The sequence below is a fragment of the Suncus etruscus genome, chromosome 7, assembly GCF_024139225.1.
Source record: "Suncus etruscus isolate mSunEtr1 chromosome 7, mSunEtr1.pri.cur, whole genome shotgun sequence".
NCBI classification, from domain to species: Eukaryota; Metazoa; Chordata; class Mammalia; order Eulipotyphla; family Soricidae; genus Suncus; species Suncus etruscus.
Window position 1 is genome coordinate 23,963,300 of NC_064854.1, and position 19,193 is coordinate 23,982,492.

A 19,193-nucleotide genomic window follows, 5' to 3' on the forward strand; every position below is an offset into this window, starting at 1 on the left:
CCCGGATGCACCTTGTCAGGAACCTTTTCTAGAGCTTATGGAAATGCTACCAGCTGTGCCTGCCTGAGACCAGTGGAGGCAGAATGACCCAGAAAGTCCAGATGGTTCCAAAGGCAAAAGCTTAATTAGTTCTATCGCTTTTAGTGCTTAAAATCACAATGCCAAGAGGCGAGAGATGAATTGCTAGGGATGCACAGAGAGAAATTTGTTCAGATACAGTATGAATAGTGGTTCTCTCTAGTTCACAGCACTGAAGAGTGTGTGTGTGTGTGTGTGTGTGTGTTATTTTTCTGTCTCTTTTTTTAATTTTTGGAGCAGGGTGGAGTGCAGATTTTGGGTGATAGTCAACTGGGCTCAGGGGCTCTTTCTGGCTCTGTGTTTTGGAGTGATACCTGATATGGGGGACTTTAGGTGCCAAGGATCAAACCAGGATTGGATGGATACAAGATAAGTGCCTTAACCACTATACTATCTCTCTGGCTGTGTGTGTTTGTGTGTGTGTGTGTCTTTTTCTACAACAAGTGCCACAACTTCTTCTATTATTGAGGAAGAATATAAATTATGATCTGAAATTATATCTACTAGTAAAGATACAAGCAGCTAACAGTTTCATGGCTCCTTTTATGTGCCACACATATGAGGTTTCATATTGTAAATTTGCTAAAGCATAATAACTTTGCAGATATTCAAAAGGTTATGGCCACAGTTGCTTTGTGTTGGGGATTAAACAATTGTTTGATGCTGTTTAGGTCCAAAGTTTTAGGGGGCCAGCAGAATAGTCCCCACTAGTACTCATGAGCACCAGAGTTCTAACTGGTGCTTCTGGGGATGAGACACTGACGGACCATGTGGTGTTGAGGAGAGAACAGCAGGGCCTCCATCCCAGCTGTGCTCTCACCCACTGAGCCAGTTTCTAATCCAGCTGGTAGATGCTTTTAAATGTTTCCTTCTGTAAACCCACCAACAGGTGGAAAGGGCTGGAATTGTAAGTTACAGCTGGTTATTTGCAAATATGTTTTCAAAAACTCTTACTATGTTTAAAAGGGAGCCAGATTGTACACAACTGTGTTTGGGTATATTATTGTTCTCACTTTGGGATTCTTTCATATTTATTTTTAACTAAAAATTATGAGGATGGTGGAGCAATAGTACAGCGGGTAGGGAATTTGCCTTGCATGCAGCCAACCCAGGTTTGAACTCCTGCATCCTATATGGTCCCCCTAGCACTGTCAGAAGTGATTTCTGATTGAAGAGCCACGAGTAAGTCCTGAGCACCACCGATTATGGGCCACCCCCACCAAAAAAGAAAATTGGTTCTTTGGCCTTTGAGACAATATGGTAATGTTCAAGGTTGGTTCCTGGTCTGGGTTGAGGTAGCACTTCTGACAGCCTCCAAGGAGTCTATGTAATGCCAGGGATAGAACCTGGGTTGATCGCATGCAAGGCAAGCACCTTACCTGCTATGCTGTGTCTTAAGCCAGAAATTCTGTATGTATCTTCCCAGAGATGTGACCTGAGCCTCTGGCAGAATGGTTGGGCAGAAAATGCCAATGACTTTTGACAGGGGGATCCCGGTGTTTCTTTGGGTATTTCCTGATCCTGTTCTACCTAGATATTACTCCAGGAATCTTGCCAGAAAGATTAAGAACCCCTTCACATCTGTGTGTCTAGAGTGTCTCGTCCCTTCCCTGTGATGTTTGACTTGAACCAAAATGGGCATCATTGCATTTTCTGTAGCTCGTAAACATTATATTCATTTACTTCATCTAAATTAAGTGATTAACTCACTTATGTAATGATACTGTCAGTAAACCACAGTTGATGTAGAGCTTTTATGTTAATGCCCTACTTACACCTCTGTTTTCTTGCATTTATGTCATGAAGATTGGTCTTAGCCCAAAGTTGAGAGGAAGGGAGGAAGGAATGGAAGGTTTTCTAAAGAACTTTCTCACTGGCATGAGCCTCTTTAAATGGTCTCCCTCTCACACTCAAGCACAAATATAATTTGTTAAAAACAAATTTTCTCTTTTCTTTTGTTCTTTGGGGATGGGGCTTGGGAACAATTGGCTATGCTCAAAGCTTACTTCTGGCTCTGCATTTAGGGATCACTCCTGGCAGATATCATATGGGATGTCAGGGATGAAAACTATGAAAAACCTAGGTTGGCTACCTGGCAGGGCAAGTACTATATTATATCACCAGCAGTGCTAACATTTTATGTTCAGGAAACCGGAAGTGTATATTTCTTTCGTAATAAAAGTTTCAAGCCTAATATTCCATTCACACAGGAAATTGTAAGCATCTTCTCCAACTTCAAGCACTTTCTTCATAGGAAGAGTTTGGACTAAAACTGGTCTGTGAGACTTAAACTCATAAATCAATCCAGCTTTGAAATGACTTCATAATTACTGTTATCACAATTCATGCTGTGATTTATGCCACGGACTTGATTTCCAACGATAGTTTCTCAGTTGGAGAAAGCAGTTTGGAGTCATTTCGAGCTCAGAGCTCAGTTAAACTCATGGCTGAGAGCTGTGATTACTTGCATGGCCTAATTAAACTGGAAATCTCTCTCACTCTCTACCTCTCTCTCTTCCTCTCTCTCTCTCTCTCTCCACCACCATGAGCCTTGTTTGATTTTTCTTTTCTTTCTCTTTCTTATTTATTTTTTTTGCTGTCCAATACTGTATCTAATAGCATTTCTCATGGAGGAACATTCTCATGGCATCAGACCTGCTTTCTGTCACAGAGTAGGGGAAGAAGAGATCACGAAATGAAAATGCTTTTGAGCCAATGTCTCATCGGAAACAAACATGTGTCATGTGTCTGTTACTATGGAGCCAAGGATCCCTTTCCAGCTGTTTACTCTTCACATAGAAAATGGCAATTGGATATAGGCGAAGAATGAGATGTGAGCATCTGGGTAGAAAAGAAAAAAAATGCACCAGCTACTTATAGAGCATGCCCAGTACAGTGATCACCCCGCCCCCCCTTCCAGATCTCAGAAGATAAGGCTTGAACTTTGCACTTGCAAATGTCATAGCATACGTCTAGGGCTCTGGGGTTTGTTTTCTTTTCTAGCTTCTCCTCCAACTAATTCCCTTTCCCCCCGACTGAGAATCGGCTGGACCTGGTGAAGGATTTGAGATGCCTTAAGTTTAGTTGATGTCTGTCTTGGCATGCACTTGAAGTGTTCTTGCTCCTGGAGAAGCGATAGATTGCAAAAAGCTTCAGAAAGGTTTGCTTTTTCCTCCTCCCCTCCTCATCGAAACTGGAAAAGGAAATTTCTGGGGATTGGAGTTCCTCCTCCGGGCTAGGGAGTGAAAGCCCCGGAGGTTGCAAGGGTCGGAGGAGAGGGGTTTGCCCGGAGCATGGATAGGAACGGAGCTGGGGTTCTCTTGGGCTCAGCGCGCACTGAGGCTCAGCGCCCGGCGGAGCTGCAGCTGCGGATGAGAAAGACGCCGCCTGGCTCATGAAGGCCACCTGGATCCGGCTTCTGAAAAGAGCCAAGGGAGGAAGGCTGAAGAATTCGGACATCTGTGTAAGCCCCAGGCCTTTGATTTGCGTGGGGGAACGGTGGGATTTTTCCTTCCTGCTTCTGCTGCTGTCGTTGCAGAGAGCGCTGGCAGGGCATCAGTGGGTTTAGTAAGATGATCCTGATTGTTGGAGAGAGGTAGGTAAGACTCAGATGCGTTGTCTAGGCTGGGATTTATGGCTAGGAGAAACAGATCGCCTTTCCTTCCCTCCCCACGTCCCCAAGGCACTTTCTGTCGCGGGCGATTTATTAAATGTCTCTTTAAAGATATTTACAAACATGTTGCTTACACACTGACTTGGGGCTGGCTGCTTTGCTGGCTGCTTTTGGGCTTGTCAGAAAGATGGAGAAGCAATCAGGTGAAGGAAAAGGTGCCCAAAAGATGCTTCAGCTAGCTGCAAGGGAAAGTCATCTTGTGGGGGTGATATGGAGGAGAGTTCACCTTTCTAATAGGCTTTAAACAATAAATTATGATTAGATGCATCTTCTCTGGACTTGTCAGTATTTGCTTTCTCATGGAAATTTGCTCTCGAGGCTAAGTTATCCTTGAAAGCCAGGTCTGCCCTTCAGCCCAGCATTGCACCACGGAGCTGGTTTAATGCTAAAGGGATTCAGGTCTGGCTGCCCCAAAGGATGGGAATGGAAGATATTGGGAAGGGGGGTGGATAACAGCACAACTCTTGCAGCAACTAGATCTGCACAGCCCCAACCTGATTTTTCTCAGCACTTTGCCCCCAGTTGAATGAGCTTCTTCTCTTTTCAGGAATTGACAGCACAATCCAAGACACTGCTGCCTTGTCAGCAAGACTTTTTTCCAAGCACCCAGTGGACGCAGGAACTCTGTTATGACAAGTATGTGTTTTTTCTGCAGGGTTCGGCCGACTCTTACACCAGCCGTCCGTCTGATTCCGATGTTTCTCTGGAGGAAGACCGGGAGGCAGTACGCAGAGAAGCAGAGCGACAGGCTCAGGCCCAGCTGGAAAAATCCAAGGTAAGATTTAGCCTGGCTTGTCCAATGTGTGGTGCTGGCTGGCTCTGGGCTGGCCACCTGTGGAGGTTCTTCCCAGAGCTGATTTGGTCTCTTGGGCTGTTTCAGCTTCTTGTGTCAAATAGATGCTGGGAAATGAGCTTCTTTCTTCCCTGGGGAGAAAAGGCCAAGTGTGATGTCAAAGGGCTCTTGGCTTTTGTTCTATAATTCAGTCAACTCTCTCTGGTGGGTATATGGGGAGTTTAGACACCCAAGAGGCCCTCCTGGCTGGACCAAAATACACACAAGGTTTCTAAGAACAGAAAGGATCTACCTTCATTTTTTTTTTCTCAGTAAATCCTTTCTCTCTTTTTTTTGTATTTCTGAGTTGTATTTCTTGCTTGGTTGCTTTTTTTCCCCTTAGACTTCAATCATCTTTCTCTGTGTTTGACTCCAATAGGATTTTATAAGGTTTTTATTAGATTTTAAAAAGAGATTCATTAGGCTTTTGGCAACACAACATGAGATTTTATTCATTGAAAAGATTTCATGGGGCACAAGAGATCAAATAGGAGACAAGGTACTTGCCTTACATGTGATCCTGGTTCATATCCTCAGCACCACCTATGACCCCCTGAACCCCCCCAAAAAATCACTTCTGAGCACAGAGCCAGGAGTAGCCCCTAAGCACTGCTGGGTATGATTTCCCCAAACCCCCCCAAAAAATTGGGGGGCCGGGCTGTGGCGCTAGCCTTGGACGGACCACGGTTCGATCCCCCGGCGTCCCATATGGTCCCCTAAGCCAGGAGCAACTTCTGAGTGCATAGCCAGGAGTAACCCCTGAGCGTTACCGGGTGTGGCCCAAAAACAAAAAAAAACAAAAACAAAAAAATTTTTTTTTGCTTTTTTGGGCCACACCCTGTGACACTCAGGGATTTTATGCACTCAGAATTTGCTTCTGGCTCTGGGAACCATATGGGATGCTGGGGGATTGAACCAAGGTTCGTCCTAGATTGGCTGCGTGCAAGGCAAACACCCTACCACTGTGCTATCACTCTGGCCCCCAAAAGCATTTCTTTTTGTTTTTTTTGGGCCACACCCATTTGATGCTCATGGGTTACTCCTGGCTAAGCGCTCAGAAGTGGCCCCTGGCTTGGGGGGACCATATGGGACACCAGGGGATCGAACCGTGGTCCTTCCTTGGCTAGGCTTGCAAGGCAGACACCTTACCTCTAGCGCCACCTCGCCAGCCCCCAAAAGCAATTTTTTAAACAAAAGTTAAAAGATATTTTTTCCAGGACCCAAGAAAAATGCATGGGGTAGGCTGGAGCAATAGTGCAGCAGTAAGACAAGGCTTTGCCTTGCATGCACGCAGCTGATCCAGGATGGACCTTGGTTTGATCCCTGGTATCCCATCCAGAAGCGATTTCTGAGTGCATAGCCAGGAGTAACCCCTAAGCCAGGAGTAGCCCCTGAGCATCACCAGATGTGGCCCTCCCCAAAAATGCATGGGACTAAGAAGCACGCTTCACATGTGGCTGACTTCGTTTGATCTCCAGAACCCTAAAAATGTAGAAGTTCTGTAGACACCCCTTAGTATTAAAGGATGTAGCTTTAAAGGTTCCTGAGCATGGCTAGGATGTCTCGAGTACCCCGACACCTGAGACCCTAAGCAGTATTGCATCCTCTGCCCTTTGCATTAAACCACTAACCCAGTTTGGGAATCTCAAGGTGGGAGTCCCAGCCATGGCTCAATGATAAAGCATGTGCTATGTGTCCTGAGTTCTATCTCCAGCACATCAAATAATAATAATAATAAATAATAATAATAATAATAATAATAATAATAATATAACTGAGAGACTTTAGAAGGGTCCCTCTCTGACCTCCTGAGTACCACTTGAGTCTCCCCACCCACTCCAAAACAAGGGCCCTCTCCTGGACCACTTTCTTCTCTGTCCCATAATAATAAAGTATTTTAGTATAGGAAGGGGATCTGAAACCATAATATCTTAGTATGAAATTTGGCTAAGACTGTACCTCCTTCCTCTTATTGTAATCATTTTTATTCTTTTTTTCCCCTGAAGTCAGTGAACTGGCAGCTTCTTTTTTTTAAAATATACTTTTATTTAAGTAGCATGATCATATTGGGTTACAGTCATAACCAGAACACCCCCCCCTTCACCAGTGTAACATTACCCCCTCCCCATCCCCTGCCTGTATTTGAGACAGGCATTCTACTACAGTTATTTGTTTTTAAGTTCAGTAAGTTGGATTTTTTTTCCCTTAAAGGATAAGAGTAAAAAATATATAGTAAGGGTGTGATAGTGGCAATCGCCGTTGTTTGCATAGGTCCAGATAAATGGGGAAAATGGAAAAAAATTCTTGACCTGATTACAAAAAGGCCTCACCACAGAAGTTTATTGGCATAAGACCGACTCTGGGTTCCAGGCATACCAATCCGTCTAACTCGAGTCATTCTCAAGGTCCCGGTGAAACTTTTTTACACTTTAGCTATTGTTGGTATCAGATTCTTATATTTAAAGACTCTGGATTCTGTGCATTTCTTTCATCGATGTCAGGCTGATGTGGAGCATCCTCTAGTTTCAGCATACCATTAAATGCGGAGCGATCTGCCCTGCATGCAGACTGTTGCTGAGTCGTCTGGGTGTTGGGAGCACTAGAACTGGCAGCTTCTTAATGAACCTGTAGTTATCTACTTGGTGAACTCAGGCAGTTTTGCCCTTGGTTGTGTGATATGTATGAATTCTATGAAATATACTTATTTCAAAGATTTTTTTTTTTCTCTCAAGATTTTAAGCTCCCTGGGTTTGTGTGATAACTCAATAACTTTACGTTTTTTTGGTTTTTGGTTTTTGGGTCACACCGGCAGTGCTCGGGGGGTTCCTCCTGGCTCTATGCTCAGAAATCACTCCTGGCAGGCTCGGGGGACCATATGAGATGCCCGGATTTGAACCACTGTCCTTCTGTACGCAAGGCAAATGCCTTACCTTCATGCTATCTGTCCGGCCCCAACTCAATAACTTTCAATGAACACATTTGCACAGGCTGCTTGGTTCTTTGAGAAAGCATTACTATGTTTTAAAACAAACAAACAAACAAACAAAAAAATATCCTGTGCAGCTCATGTTGGGAAAAATCAAGTGTAGTCAGACACTGGGTTGCCTGCTTGCTCTCAGCTGAGTAGGATCTGGGTGTGTTGCTATGGGAATGGTGGAGTGGAGATGGGGCTTGAATGCATGGACAGCCCTTATGTAATATGCATGGCCGCTAGCACAGCTGCCAGATGCTTCACACAGAGCCTACCAGTAGACCTTGACTTTTAAAAAGCAGACTCTTTCTACATCCAAACAATGTCCTCAACTCAGCCCAGGGAAAAGGCCTCTCTGGGTCTGATCCACTGTTGACTACGAAATAGTCATCAATGGAGGATGCAAATACCTACAATGCCAGTGGTGGCCTTGGTGCCATTCATTCCTCTACTCCAGAATCAACTTTTTCCAGCCTAATGGTGCCACAATGTGGGTATACCTGCTTGGCAATTAGACCAAGTGAAATGAGGCCACTGCAAAAGGCAAACACGGATTCCACACCTAGAAACATCAAGAAACATCAGATTGTCCCAAGCAGAGAGCGGAAAGATAGCTGCTGCAGCAGGAGGAGAAGGCAAGATAGGAAATACCAGTTAGACCAGTTAAATTGTGGAGACTTGATCGCTAAAAAACAGGGAACCTGAATTAAAAACCTCATAATCTGCCCTTAAGTATTTGTTAGGAAGGCATTTGAATAAAATAATGAGGTGAGAATGAAAATGAACTATGCATGGCACAGCCAATGGCCACAAGTTTGCAGTGTAGCTAATAGGTGCTGAGAATAGTCAAGGAAGAAAATAACGGTTTGTATTCCAGAAATAAGAGTGTGTTATATCACTAATTTATTCCTGTGATTTTCACATATCCAAATTAAACAGTTTCTTGGACTCCTTTGACACCATACAATTCGGTGTCATGTAAATTTGCTTTTCAAGGTCTTCACTTACCTAATTGGGATATTTTGTCCACATTATTCTGTGTCCTGAGTTAAGTAACAGATGCATAGAACTTTCAAGTCTCTTTCAACCAGTGGGAATTGAAATATTCACCCTACATCAAGCCAAATTTGTGTTACTTGTCTTAAAGACTAAAAAGGCTTCCAGTTAAGTCAAAGATGAAAAAGAAAAGAAAGCTAATTTAAAACAGGCAAAATAATTGGAGGACTGCTATGTTTATTTTCATAAAGATATTTTTTTCCTCATGAAATTAGGTCTGTATCGTAAATCTTCAAATATTCTAAATATTCCACTTCTCACTATGAAAAGAAGATAGAAGCATTAATAATTTTATGTTAAAATCATGATTGGGATGGGACCAGAGAATAGCACAAAGGGTAGGGTGTTTACCTTGTATGTGGTTGACCTAGGTTCAATCTCCAGCATCCCATATGGTTCCTGAGCCTGCCAGGATTAATTTCTGAGTGCAGAAATCCAGGTGTAACTAACCCCTGAGTGCCACTGGGTATGGCCAAAAAGACTCCAATAAATAAATAAATAAGTAAATAAATAAATAAAATAATGGTTGAAGAATCTGGGGAGATAGTACAGCAGGTAAGGTGCTTGCCTTGTATGAGTCAAATGTGGGCTCTATCCTTAGCATCGTACATGGTCCCCTGAGCATCAGCAGAGGTAATTCTTAACACAGAGCCAAGAGTATCCCCTGAGGATTGTTGGGCGTGCCCCCCACCAAGTTTTTTAAAATTATGATTTAGTGGAACTACTTTATTATCAGTTGCAATATGTTTGAAGGAGGTATGGAAAGGAAATTGGAGCTGATTCAACGCTTCAATGAATTTTGTTCCCTAACATCTCTCATCCTGCCTTTGTAAGACCTATTTCAAACTGATTCCTGAAGATGAAAACTATGTGAGTTTTTTGTTTAATTGTAGAGAATTTATAAACATCATTTTCTTATTAATTTTGAAAGAGTCAAAAGCTTTCTACATTTATTTTCTAAAATCTAGGCATACCCTCAAACAAAAAGACTTTATGAGTGAATGTTTTCTATTCACTGACACTACAGATTGCATTGACTATCCTGGGCCAGTCACTGGTGCAACCTCAACAGTGCTTTTAGATCCTAACTCCTTAGAAATCTGAGCTATGTTATCCACTAATTACCCGAAGCATATATCTATGAACTAAGAGGATTGGCACATAGTAAAAATAGGGGCATCGCCTTTTGAAATTCAGTGACCTACAAACGGTTACATAACTAATGCATCTGTACTGTCAGTAAAATCTGCTGTTTTTTTTTCCTTTATTTTAATTTTAATTTTTTTATTTTTGTTTAATAATGTCATGGGTTTTCAGAGACTTCACTTCACACCTCTCTATATGTATGGTCCTACTTCCAGACGTTTGGTTTTTGTTAACAGACTGTTTTGCAAATCCTGTTTAATTTTAAGCTGGTGGTGTTCTTTGATGTTGCTTTAAAGACAAGAAATACAGGAATTTAATTTATTTCCACATTGATCTTATTAGTTTGTGGGGATGGCAATGGTGAGTGAGGATTATAGCCAGTAAATGTAAGCACATGCAAACACCACTCTGCCACTAAGCCGTATATATCTCCTACCCTCACCTTAATCTTTTTCAAAATATCGGCATTATTAATATAATCACTCACTTAATGAATATAATTTAGTGAATGACTTATTGTTCAGAGTTGTACAATCATCACTAAAATCAATTTCAGAACCTTTTCAGGGCACTTCCCCCTAACCCATGTTCCAAAATAGCAGTTGTTCATTTTCCAACCTCCTAAGTCAGTGGTATTCAACTCTTACAATCACAGATGGTGAAATTGGGAGAAATACTTTGTGGATGACTCAGACAGAAATAAAAAAACATTATAATAAAAAATATATATACATATATATGTTCTATATCCAGGCAGATTATGTATGTAAAGTCAATAACTTCTTTTCGGACTATAGGAAGTTTTTGTGCACTAGCTCTGATGCAAGGACCAGTAGTTGAAAACCACTGCACTAGACACGCACTGTTCAACTTAGTTTCTAAAATAGTTTTGTATTGTGGATTTTGCATTGAAATGGGATCATTACAGGTGATCTATTATGATGCTAGTTTTCATTTACATAATGTTTTCTCTGTCTTTTTTTTTTTTTGCTATACCCTGTATCAGCATTTTTTCATCTTTATTGCCCAATAATAGTCCATTGCACATACAAATCACATTGTATATATTTACAAGTTGATGGGCATTAAGGTCATTTCTCCCTTTTGCTATTATGAACAATGCCGTTATAAATTTCCTTGAACAGAATTTTTTTATGAAAATATTTTCCTGAGCTATATATATCTGGGAAGAAAACTGATGAGTCATATGATTAAAAAATATTATAGGGGACAAACCTGGAGGTGCTTGGGGGACCATATGGTACTAGAAATTGATCCCAGGATCTTGCATAGTCAAGACATATCCTTTTGAAACACATTCCTAGGCTTGATCCTCTTATAGAAAGAATATTTTATTTCTTTACTCTGTAATTCTCCAAAAATGATTTCTTCTGTCCTACTTTCAGAGGATCTTGGATTGGAAGTCGGGTTAGAAGGGATTGGAACAGAGATGAGGTATCTTTGGTAGAATAGATTAGCATTAAGTATTTAAGTAGATGGTTCTCTCCTTGGTGAATGTTTACTATCTGAAAGAAGTAAGACTTGGTGCAGCTGTGAGAAGATAAGAGCCAAGAAGCATCAGCAGGCTGATATTTCTTTGCTTCTTAATTTTTTATGATAACACTGTGATTTACCAAGTTCATAATATAGTTGTTTCAGGCATTGAATGTTCCAACATCAATCCCATCAGTAGTGTGACCTTCCCTCCACCAGTGTCCCCCAGTTTTCCACCATCACTCTAGCCTCCCCACTTGCAGACACAAGCACATTTACTTCATGCTATTTGTTACAACACAAATGCAAGCAGAATTATCACAACTCATATCCATATGGCTCAATTTGAAGTGATTGCTTTATGTCTTTATGGTGTTACTAAAAATCGGTGTCTGGGGGTCTACTGGGCTGTGATTGGTAGCAGTTCAGCCTTCTGTGTTACTTTTTAGGCTTCATAAGAGTTTGGTGGTCTTCTATGTAACTTTGCCATCAGATTACCTGTGACCCTAATGGGCTGATACTATAAAGTTTTAGGGTATCAAAGCAGCTTCACAGTCTAGGATCTATAGATATGGAACATAATTGATGGTTTCGCAGTTAGATAATGTTAAGTTGTGGAGCTGGGCCTTTTCTATTGGAGAGTCTCTAGTGTGGGGCTGAACTACCATGCCTTCAGAAGGGAATCTACCCTTTTCTTAGACATTCAGGTTGATCTTTGACATTCATGGTTCTCATGTTAGTTTTGGTGGAAAAGTCTTGACCCCTACTCTGCTAGCAGAAACAAGGCATCTTTTTTGGTGGTTTAAAATTAGACGTTACAGAGATGCTGCATTGTGGTGGGTAAAGCATATGACTTGTATGTGTGAGGCCGATTTTATTCTACCACACTGCAAACAAACATGAAACTAGACCTTAAGTATGGACAGATAGAGTAGAAATTATGAAGTAAAACGTGAAGAGTAGAAAAAAGAGAAATGTGTTTCCAGTTCTCATAAGTAAAGTGAGGAACAGCCAATTGTAAGGAAGATTTGGCAGCAAGAAAATAAATAGGGAGGCTTCCAGGGGGAAATACTCTTCTGCCGTCTTGCCAACTTAACAATATCTTTATCCTAACTTCCTATCTAGTTGATAGTTTGGCTGGGTATAAGTAATCATGAACGGACATTGTAAAGATTTTGTTTTATTGCCTGTTAAGGTTCCAGCATTGCTGTCAGGATTGCTAATGCTATTCTATATTTAGTGTTAATTTTCTTTTTTTAAAGTTAACTGTGAAAACTGTTTTTTCTCTGATATTTTGTAATTTGGCCATGATATGTCTTGGGTATTATGGATTTTACTATTTATTATGCCAAATTCCCCATTAAAAAACTTAATGGTAAAGGACCAGTCACTTCTATCCTTAGAAGTGACTTATTAATTAATTAATTAATTAATTTTGGTTTTGGAGCCATACCCGGTGATGCTCAGGGGTTACCCCTGGCTATACACTCAGAAATTGCTCCTGGCTTGGGAGATGATACGGGACTCTGGGTGATCGAACTGCGGTCTGTCCTAGGTCAGCGCTTATAAGGTAAATGCCCTACCGCCTGCACCACTGCTCCAGCCCCTAACCTTAATTTTTTATTTGATTGTTTCCCCCTACATTTCCTCCGTTTCTGTTTCTGTAATTTTTCATGTTTAATTAGAGCTTGCTTTTTCATTCCCCCTTTTCTCTACTATTCCTCTTAATTCCTAGGTCCACTAAGTTTTTTTTTTCTATTTATCTGTAAATCCATCTATTGACATTTTTTCTTTGTCTTTTCCAACTCCCAGTCTGAGAGCTTCCTGCCTTTTTTTCAGGGTGACAAGATTTTCTTGACAAGAGAAAATCTTGTGGGCCCGGAGAGATAGCACAGCAGCGTTTGCCTTGCAAGCAGCCGATCCAGGACCAAAGGTGGTTGGTTCGAATCCCGGTGTCCCATATGGACCCCTGTGCCTGCCAGGAGCTATTTCTGAACAGACAGCCAGGAGTAACCCCTGAGCACCGCCGGGTGTGGCCCAAAAACCAAAAAAAAAAAAAAAAAAGATTAAAAAAAAATAAAAAAATAAAAAGAGAAAATCTTGTCACCCTTTAGAAACAGCCATTTTTAAATCCTTCTATACTGTCCTGATTTTTTAAACTTAATTTTTTAATCCACCTTTATTTTTCCCTACTGCAGATTCCCTTCCTTGAGCTGATGTTCACTGGTCCATTCATAATTTAGAGCAACACCTTATGTAGTTGATCAGACACTCTCTGACTCTGGCCAATCTGAGCAGACTTTTTACAGTGTAGATTTGGTACAGAACATTGTCTAATTTGCGTGCACAAAAAGCCTGCTTGGATTGGCTGAGTTAGAGAGGCGGTTTGAGCAGCCTTGCAGTGATTGGTGCCGGAGCGAGTTGGAAAAGTCGTTTTGTGGCAATATTCAGACAATTTTCGTTTAGCGGCATATTGAAACATTTTTTCGGGATATACTCGGAGTATAAGACGCCCCCCCGATTTTCGGTTGACTTTTTTTTTGTTTCAAAAGTCATCTTATACGCTGTAAAATACGGTAGTTTTTTCAGAAAAAAAAATAAAAGAAACGTGGATGTGTTCATCTTTCTTTCAACCTAAAGAGAGATTTACTTCCAAAAATGTTTAAAATGTTTTAAAAAACTATGTGGGAGATTATGGGCTAGAGAGATAGTGAGTAGGGCACTTGCCTTGCAAGTGGCCAACCCAGGTTTGATCCTCAGCACCATAGAGAGCTCTTCAGCTTACTAGGAACTGCAGTTTGTGTTAATCAAGCCTCATTGAAGTATGAATCACTGGTAGCATGTGTTGGCAACAACATGTTTAAGTTAGCACCATTCTGACTGGAGTCTGCTGCCTTCCGTGTATCACTGACCACTGGCAGATTAGAAGGTCGTTGATGGGTGATGTGGGAGAGCTTCCTGCTTTTAAGGCTGCACTCTTTTCTGGATGTTCTCTCATCCCCCAAATGGCAGAATAGTGGCTCATCCATATCTCTAGGGTGCCTGCCCCCATAGCAGAGAATGACCTCTTCTCTATGGACATTTTGCAGAAAGCCTCTTGGGTAGGATAGGGTATGACAGGCCTCATGGCTAAGCTTGGAGACTGTGTGAGAGGGAGCTGCCAAGGGCATGGATGCTAGCCAGGAATCTGCAAACCATCTGTCCTACTCTTCCCTCTACCCCCACCTTGTATCCTTGGAAGAAGAAATAATGCCATATCTTTTCAAATAAGTAACCCTGCCTTTCCTCCCAGTCTCTATTAGTGCCAACGTTAATTACTCCAAGCCTGATCTCTCTGCTTCCAGATCTTTCATTTCTTTCCTACTGCTTGATCCTGACTTTTTTCTCTTCCTACTGATATTCTCTGGTGTTTTTCCTTACCCAGACCACTGACCCTAACTATCCAAACCCTTCGCTGGTTTTTCTCATAAGTAAACCATGTCTTGCATGAGGTGGTGGCAACATGCATTGGTTGGTTTTCAACCTCTTCTACTCTTTTGTTCCTCTAAAGTACAAAAGTTTATCCAGCCAAAAGCTCAAATCTGGGCCCGGAGAGATAGCACAGCGGTGTTTGCCTTGCAAGCAGCCGATCCAGGACCTAAGGTGGTTGGTTCGAATCCCAGTGTCCCATATGGTGCCCCGTGCCTGCCAGGAGCTACTTCTGAGCAGACAGCGAGGAGTAACCCCTGAGCAACGCCAGGTGTGGCCCAAAAAACAAAACAAAACAAAACAAAAAACAAAAACAAAAGCTCAAATCTTACCTTCTGGTTTGACTGCATTAGATTTCCCTTCAGTTTTCAAATCTGGAACCAGCTCCAGTGGCCAAAGGACACTCAGCAGATTGTGATCATTGCAGTCCTCTGGATTCAGCCACATCCATTTGATGTTTTGGAATATCTGTGTAAGTCATCCATTGATCACAGAACATCACCTCCATAGTGATTATTAACCCACTGCTCTCTTTCCTGCCCATCTGATCCTTCTCACTGGCCCCATCGTTATATGACATCTGTCTTTTATGCTTTATCTCTCTTCTTGGTGGCAGCATGTCACACACCTTACTCATGGTGGTCTCCTGATTGGTTTTTCATCCTTGTAAAACTGAACTTTCAGGTCAGAGCTATAAAACACAGGTAAGGTTCTTGCCTTACAACCAACTGACCTGGGTTTAATCCCCAGCATTCTGTGTGGTCCCCTGAAACCCACCAGGAGTAATTTCTGAGTGCAGAACCAAGAGTACCTCCTAAGTAACACCAGGTATGACTCAAAAACAAACAAAAAGATTTACTTTGCCTGTGTAAATATTATCAGCCCTAGTTAGGAGCTTAAGCTAGGGCTCAATAGTTCTGTTCCATCATGGGCAACATGGAAATTTTTCTTGATCTGCACATAAGATTTCTGTCACAGCTACTCAGCTCCAAGCAGGTGGGGATTCATTTTTAGCTCAGGCATGGCCAAACTGCTTACCATTTTGGTATGTGACATTCAATCTTGGTTTTGGTAATGCCTATAGGAGAGGGGATATGTAAAGTCTGAGATTTCTATGTAGAAGATTGGATCTCCTTACTCCTGTTATCCAGTTTACTGTCTGATGGGTAGTCAATAGCTGAAGTTCTGAGACCATGGTTTATTGTTCCTGCAGAAGTGGTGTCACCAATGGACAATTTTTACTCTTGTGTTTGAATTAATTTTGAGCCCAGTGGTGAGTGCTGGAAGGTAAATCCAGCTTGTCCAGATTATAGGTGTGAATGGAATATGATTGACTGGCATTTATATGATCACTTGATCTTCACAGCAGCAGATTCGAGTCAATCCCATCCATTCCTGTGATAGGGTAACCTGTTTCCTCAATTAGATTTAGAGCCCTTGCAGAGTGAGGGCAAGTTCTGTGATATTTAATTTTCCCAGTACAAATTCCTGCCTCAATTACTGAGAGCAAGTTAATATACTGTTCATGCTCCTTCACTCTTTTCTGAGCACACCTGAGTATTTGGGAAAGAGAATTATATATCATTCTCCATTTCTTCATGGTTATATTTATCTTGGCAATCTATCTATGAATAAGTTTTAAATTTTTCATGAGGAACAATTGCATGTTTTAAAGAGAACCTGATGCTCAATCTAATTCACCCCTTTCTTACAGTGGATTTATGGGTTTTATTAATGGAAGTTCTAGAGAGCTGAGGCTTGCCCACATTTAAAACAGCATTCTTGTATAAGAACCCTTATAAGGACTGTTAACATAATACAGACATCTGACTATTTCAAAGCCATAAATGGATGGGGAAGGATTATTATAAACTTTGCAGCTCAAATCTTTTTTTTTTCTTAGAGAGCTCTAGCTGAACATCTCTCTGTTATATCATAAACACAGCTATAAATACATGGTTCTTCCTCTCCTTTCTTCTCTACCAGATATGAACAGGCAACAACATAAAGACCTTTAGGCAGAACTCAAAATAATCCACCTCTTTCTCTGTTCCTCAGTGCTTTATCTGACCCGCAACTAAAGAAGAGATTTTGAAAATCAAAAAGAGGAGAAGTTATTTAATTAATCAACATTTGATGCGTGGTGTGGTGCTGTTGAACTAGGAGCTTGAAGAAGGGAAATCAAAGATGTGTTAGATGTGGTTTCTCCTTCAAGAAGTGCATGGTTTCATAATGATGCCAGAAATGTGTGTCACTGACTGGGAGTAATGTGCTAAGTGTGAGGCTCACAGCAGTGGGAGCCAAATGCTGTCAGAAGGATGAGGCAGTGAACCTCACTCAGCACTGCAGGGGAGGAAGGAGGCTGTTGACATTGCAGATGTCCGCCATTACTTTGTGAATATCTTTTAGAGATACAGCCTTTGCTAGCCAGCACTAGGCTTTTCTAAAGTTAGCAAAATAGATTGGATACCAACTGTGGTGAGAGGTTCACAAAGGCTGTTTGATTGAATTTGGTTTGTCTCACTCCATTGCAATTTCTTTGGAGGAACCATATCATTTTTTTTAGCCCTCACCCATTTTGAAATCAACCATTTTCTCTTCCAACATTGTTCAACACAGCTCTAGAATTTTTTCATCTTGCAAAACCCTCTTAATCCTTTAAACATCTCCCCCTTTTTCCCCATAGATGTGAAATCATATAATGCAAACCCAAACTTGCACTGTCTAGACTCAATAGCTAGAAATGAGCAGAGCTGGTATTCAACTTTTAAAACTACTTTTTGTAAAGTTTTTACCACTAAACTTAAGGAACATGCAGTACTTCTCCTTGAGTCACTGGCTTATTTTGTTCATCCTTATGTCCTCAAAGCTCATCTATTATGTTGTATGTGCCAACCTATCCTCTTTAAAAGCTGAATTACATTCCATAATATTAAATGTATCACATTTTCTTTATCCATTTATTTATTAATGGACATTTGGTCTGCTTCCACCTCTTTGATGATTGTGAATAATACTGTATATTAAAAAAAACTTTGGCTTTTTCCCCATGATATTGTATGATCAACAAGTAGGAAAAAACTTTTTTTGTGTAGGATCTCAGTATTAAATTTCCCTGGAATTATTTTGCTTTATTTGTTTTAACTACTCAGTCAGGAAGGAAGCTAGAGCTATCCCATCTTCAAGATGAGGACTTGACAGCGGAGATTGAAGGTTCTTGTCCAAAGCCATTGATAATGTAAACACAGATTTCTGTTTTCATATTCTTTACCTGCTTCAGTGGGACTTTTTTTATAGAAAGAATGCTTCCACTTTGCCTCTTCCTTTTCATGCTTGAGGAAAGTTAAAGAAATAAAAATTATCGTGGGTTATTTTTTTAATGACAAACGCAAAGCTGGGCAACTATTTAAGCAGCTTTCCAAATGAAAATAGCCACTCTGCTCATTTTTGGCTATTGAATCTAGACAGGAAAACTAGAGTTTATAAGCAAAATGCTCATGTTCCCCCCCCATCCCCTGCCCATGATTTAAGTTTAGTTTATGGTTCTTATACCACTGATTTGGAATGAGTACATTTTCATATTTTAATGCCCTTTAAACAAACATCTTGAGCAAAACATTTTTTTGAATCTAGTAAGATACTTTCAGCTTGTGTGTGAATAATGAATTCTTGGTTAAATGCAGTTACAGATGGAATGTGCCCGAAAAATACTTGAATCGAGTCTTACAGAGAAATGGGGGGGGGGGGGAAGCACAATCTTGAGGAAAGAATTTATCTAAAATATGCTCAAAAGAGAACTTGAAGAACTGGGGAGATGGCTTGAAGGGCTGGAGTATCATCCCCAAATACTTACTGCTTGGTTCCCTAGAGCATGACTGGGTATGGCCCCCCCAAAACAACAACAACAACAACAAAAAGATTAATCAGTGGGCCTGGAGAGATAGCGCAGCGGCGTTTGCCTTGCAAGCAGCCGATCCAGGACCAAAGGTGGTTGGTTCGAATCCCGGTGTCCCATATGGTCCCCCGTGCCTGCCAGGAGCTATTTCTGAGTAGACAGCCAGGAGTAACCCCTGAGCATCGCCGAGTGTGGCCTAAAAACCAAAAAAAAAAAAAAAAGATTAATCAGTGGGGATAGGGGGAGAACATTGAAATGGCGATGAAATTATTTGGAAAGAAATTATATAAGTGTTGTCTGTTCCTAAGAAAGGAAGGATGAAAGGAGCAGTCTGAAGATGAAGAGCACTGCAACAGCCTTGAGTGTGAAGTGAGAATGTTAGCATTGACTCAGAAAGAAGAAAATGTTGTAAATAAAGCTCAGGCAACTGCTTTAGTGGTAGGTTTCAAAGAAAATTGTGTGGCTTCCAACGTGGGTTTATTTGCTTGTTTCTAACTAAGCCTTGCCGTTAGATGAATCATTCATTTAGTTGTCAGTTATTTATGTTCAAGTGATTCCCCTAATAGTTTTCTCTACTGAT

At 41.1% G+C, this 19,193-nt stretch overlaps 1 protein-coding gene across 3 annotated transcripts in view; it reads left to right on the forward strand.

Annotated features, from left to right (window-relative positions):
* The window catches only part of CACNB2 (calcium voltage-gated channel auxiliary subunit beta 2), a 296,476-nt gene that overhangs the window by 190,168 nt on the left and 87,115 nt on the right, over positions 1–19,193 (forward strand). For 2 of the 3 annotated variants that reach the window (XM_049777773.1, XM_049777775.1), the window contains exons 1-2: positions 3,229–3,541; positions 4,407–4,526. In XM_049777773.1, coding sequence (XP_049633730.1) covers positions 3,473–3,541; positions 4,407–4,526 — 189 coding nt within the window. In that variant the 5' untranslated portion in view covers positions 3,229–3,472. Of the gene's footprint in view, positions 1–3,228; positions 3,542–4,406; positions 4,527–19,193 lie in introns of those variants that run through there. The other variant, XM_049777772.1, reaches the window with a different exon arrangement.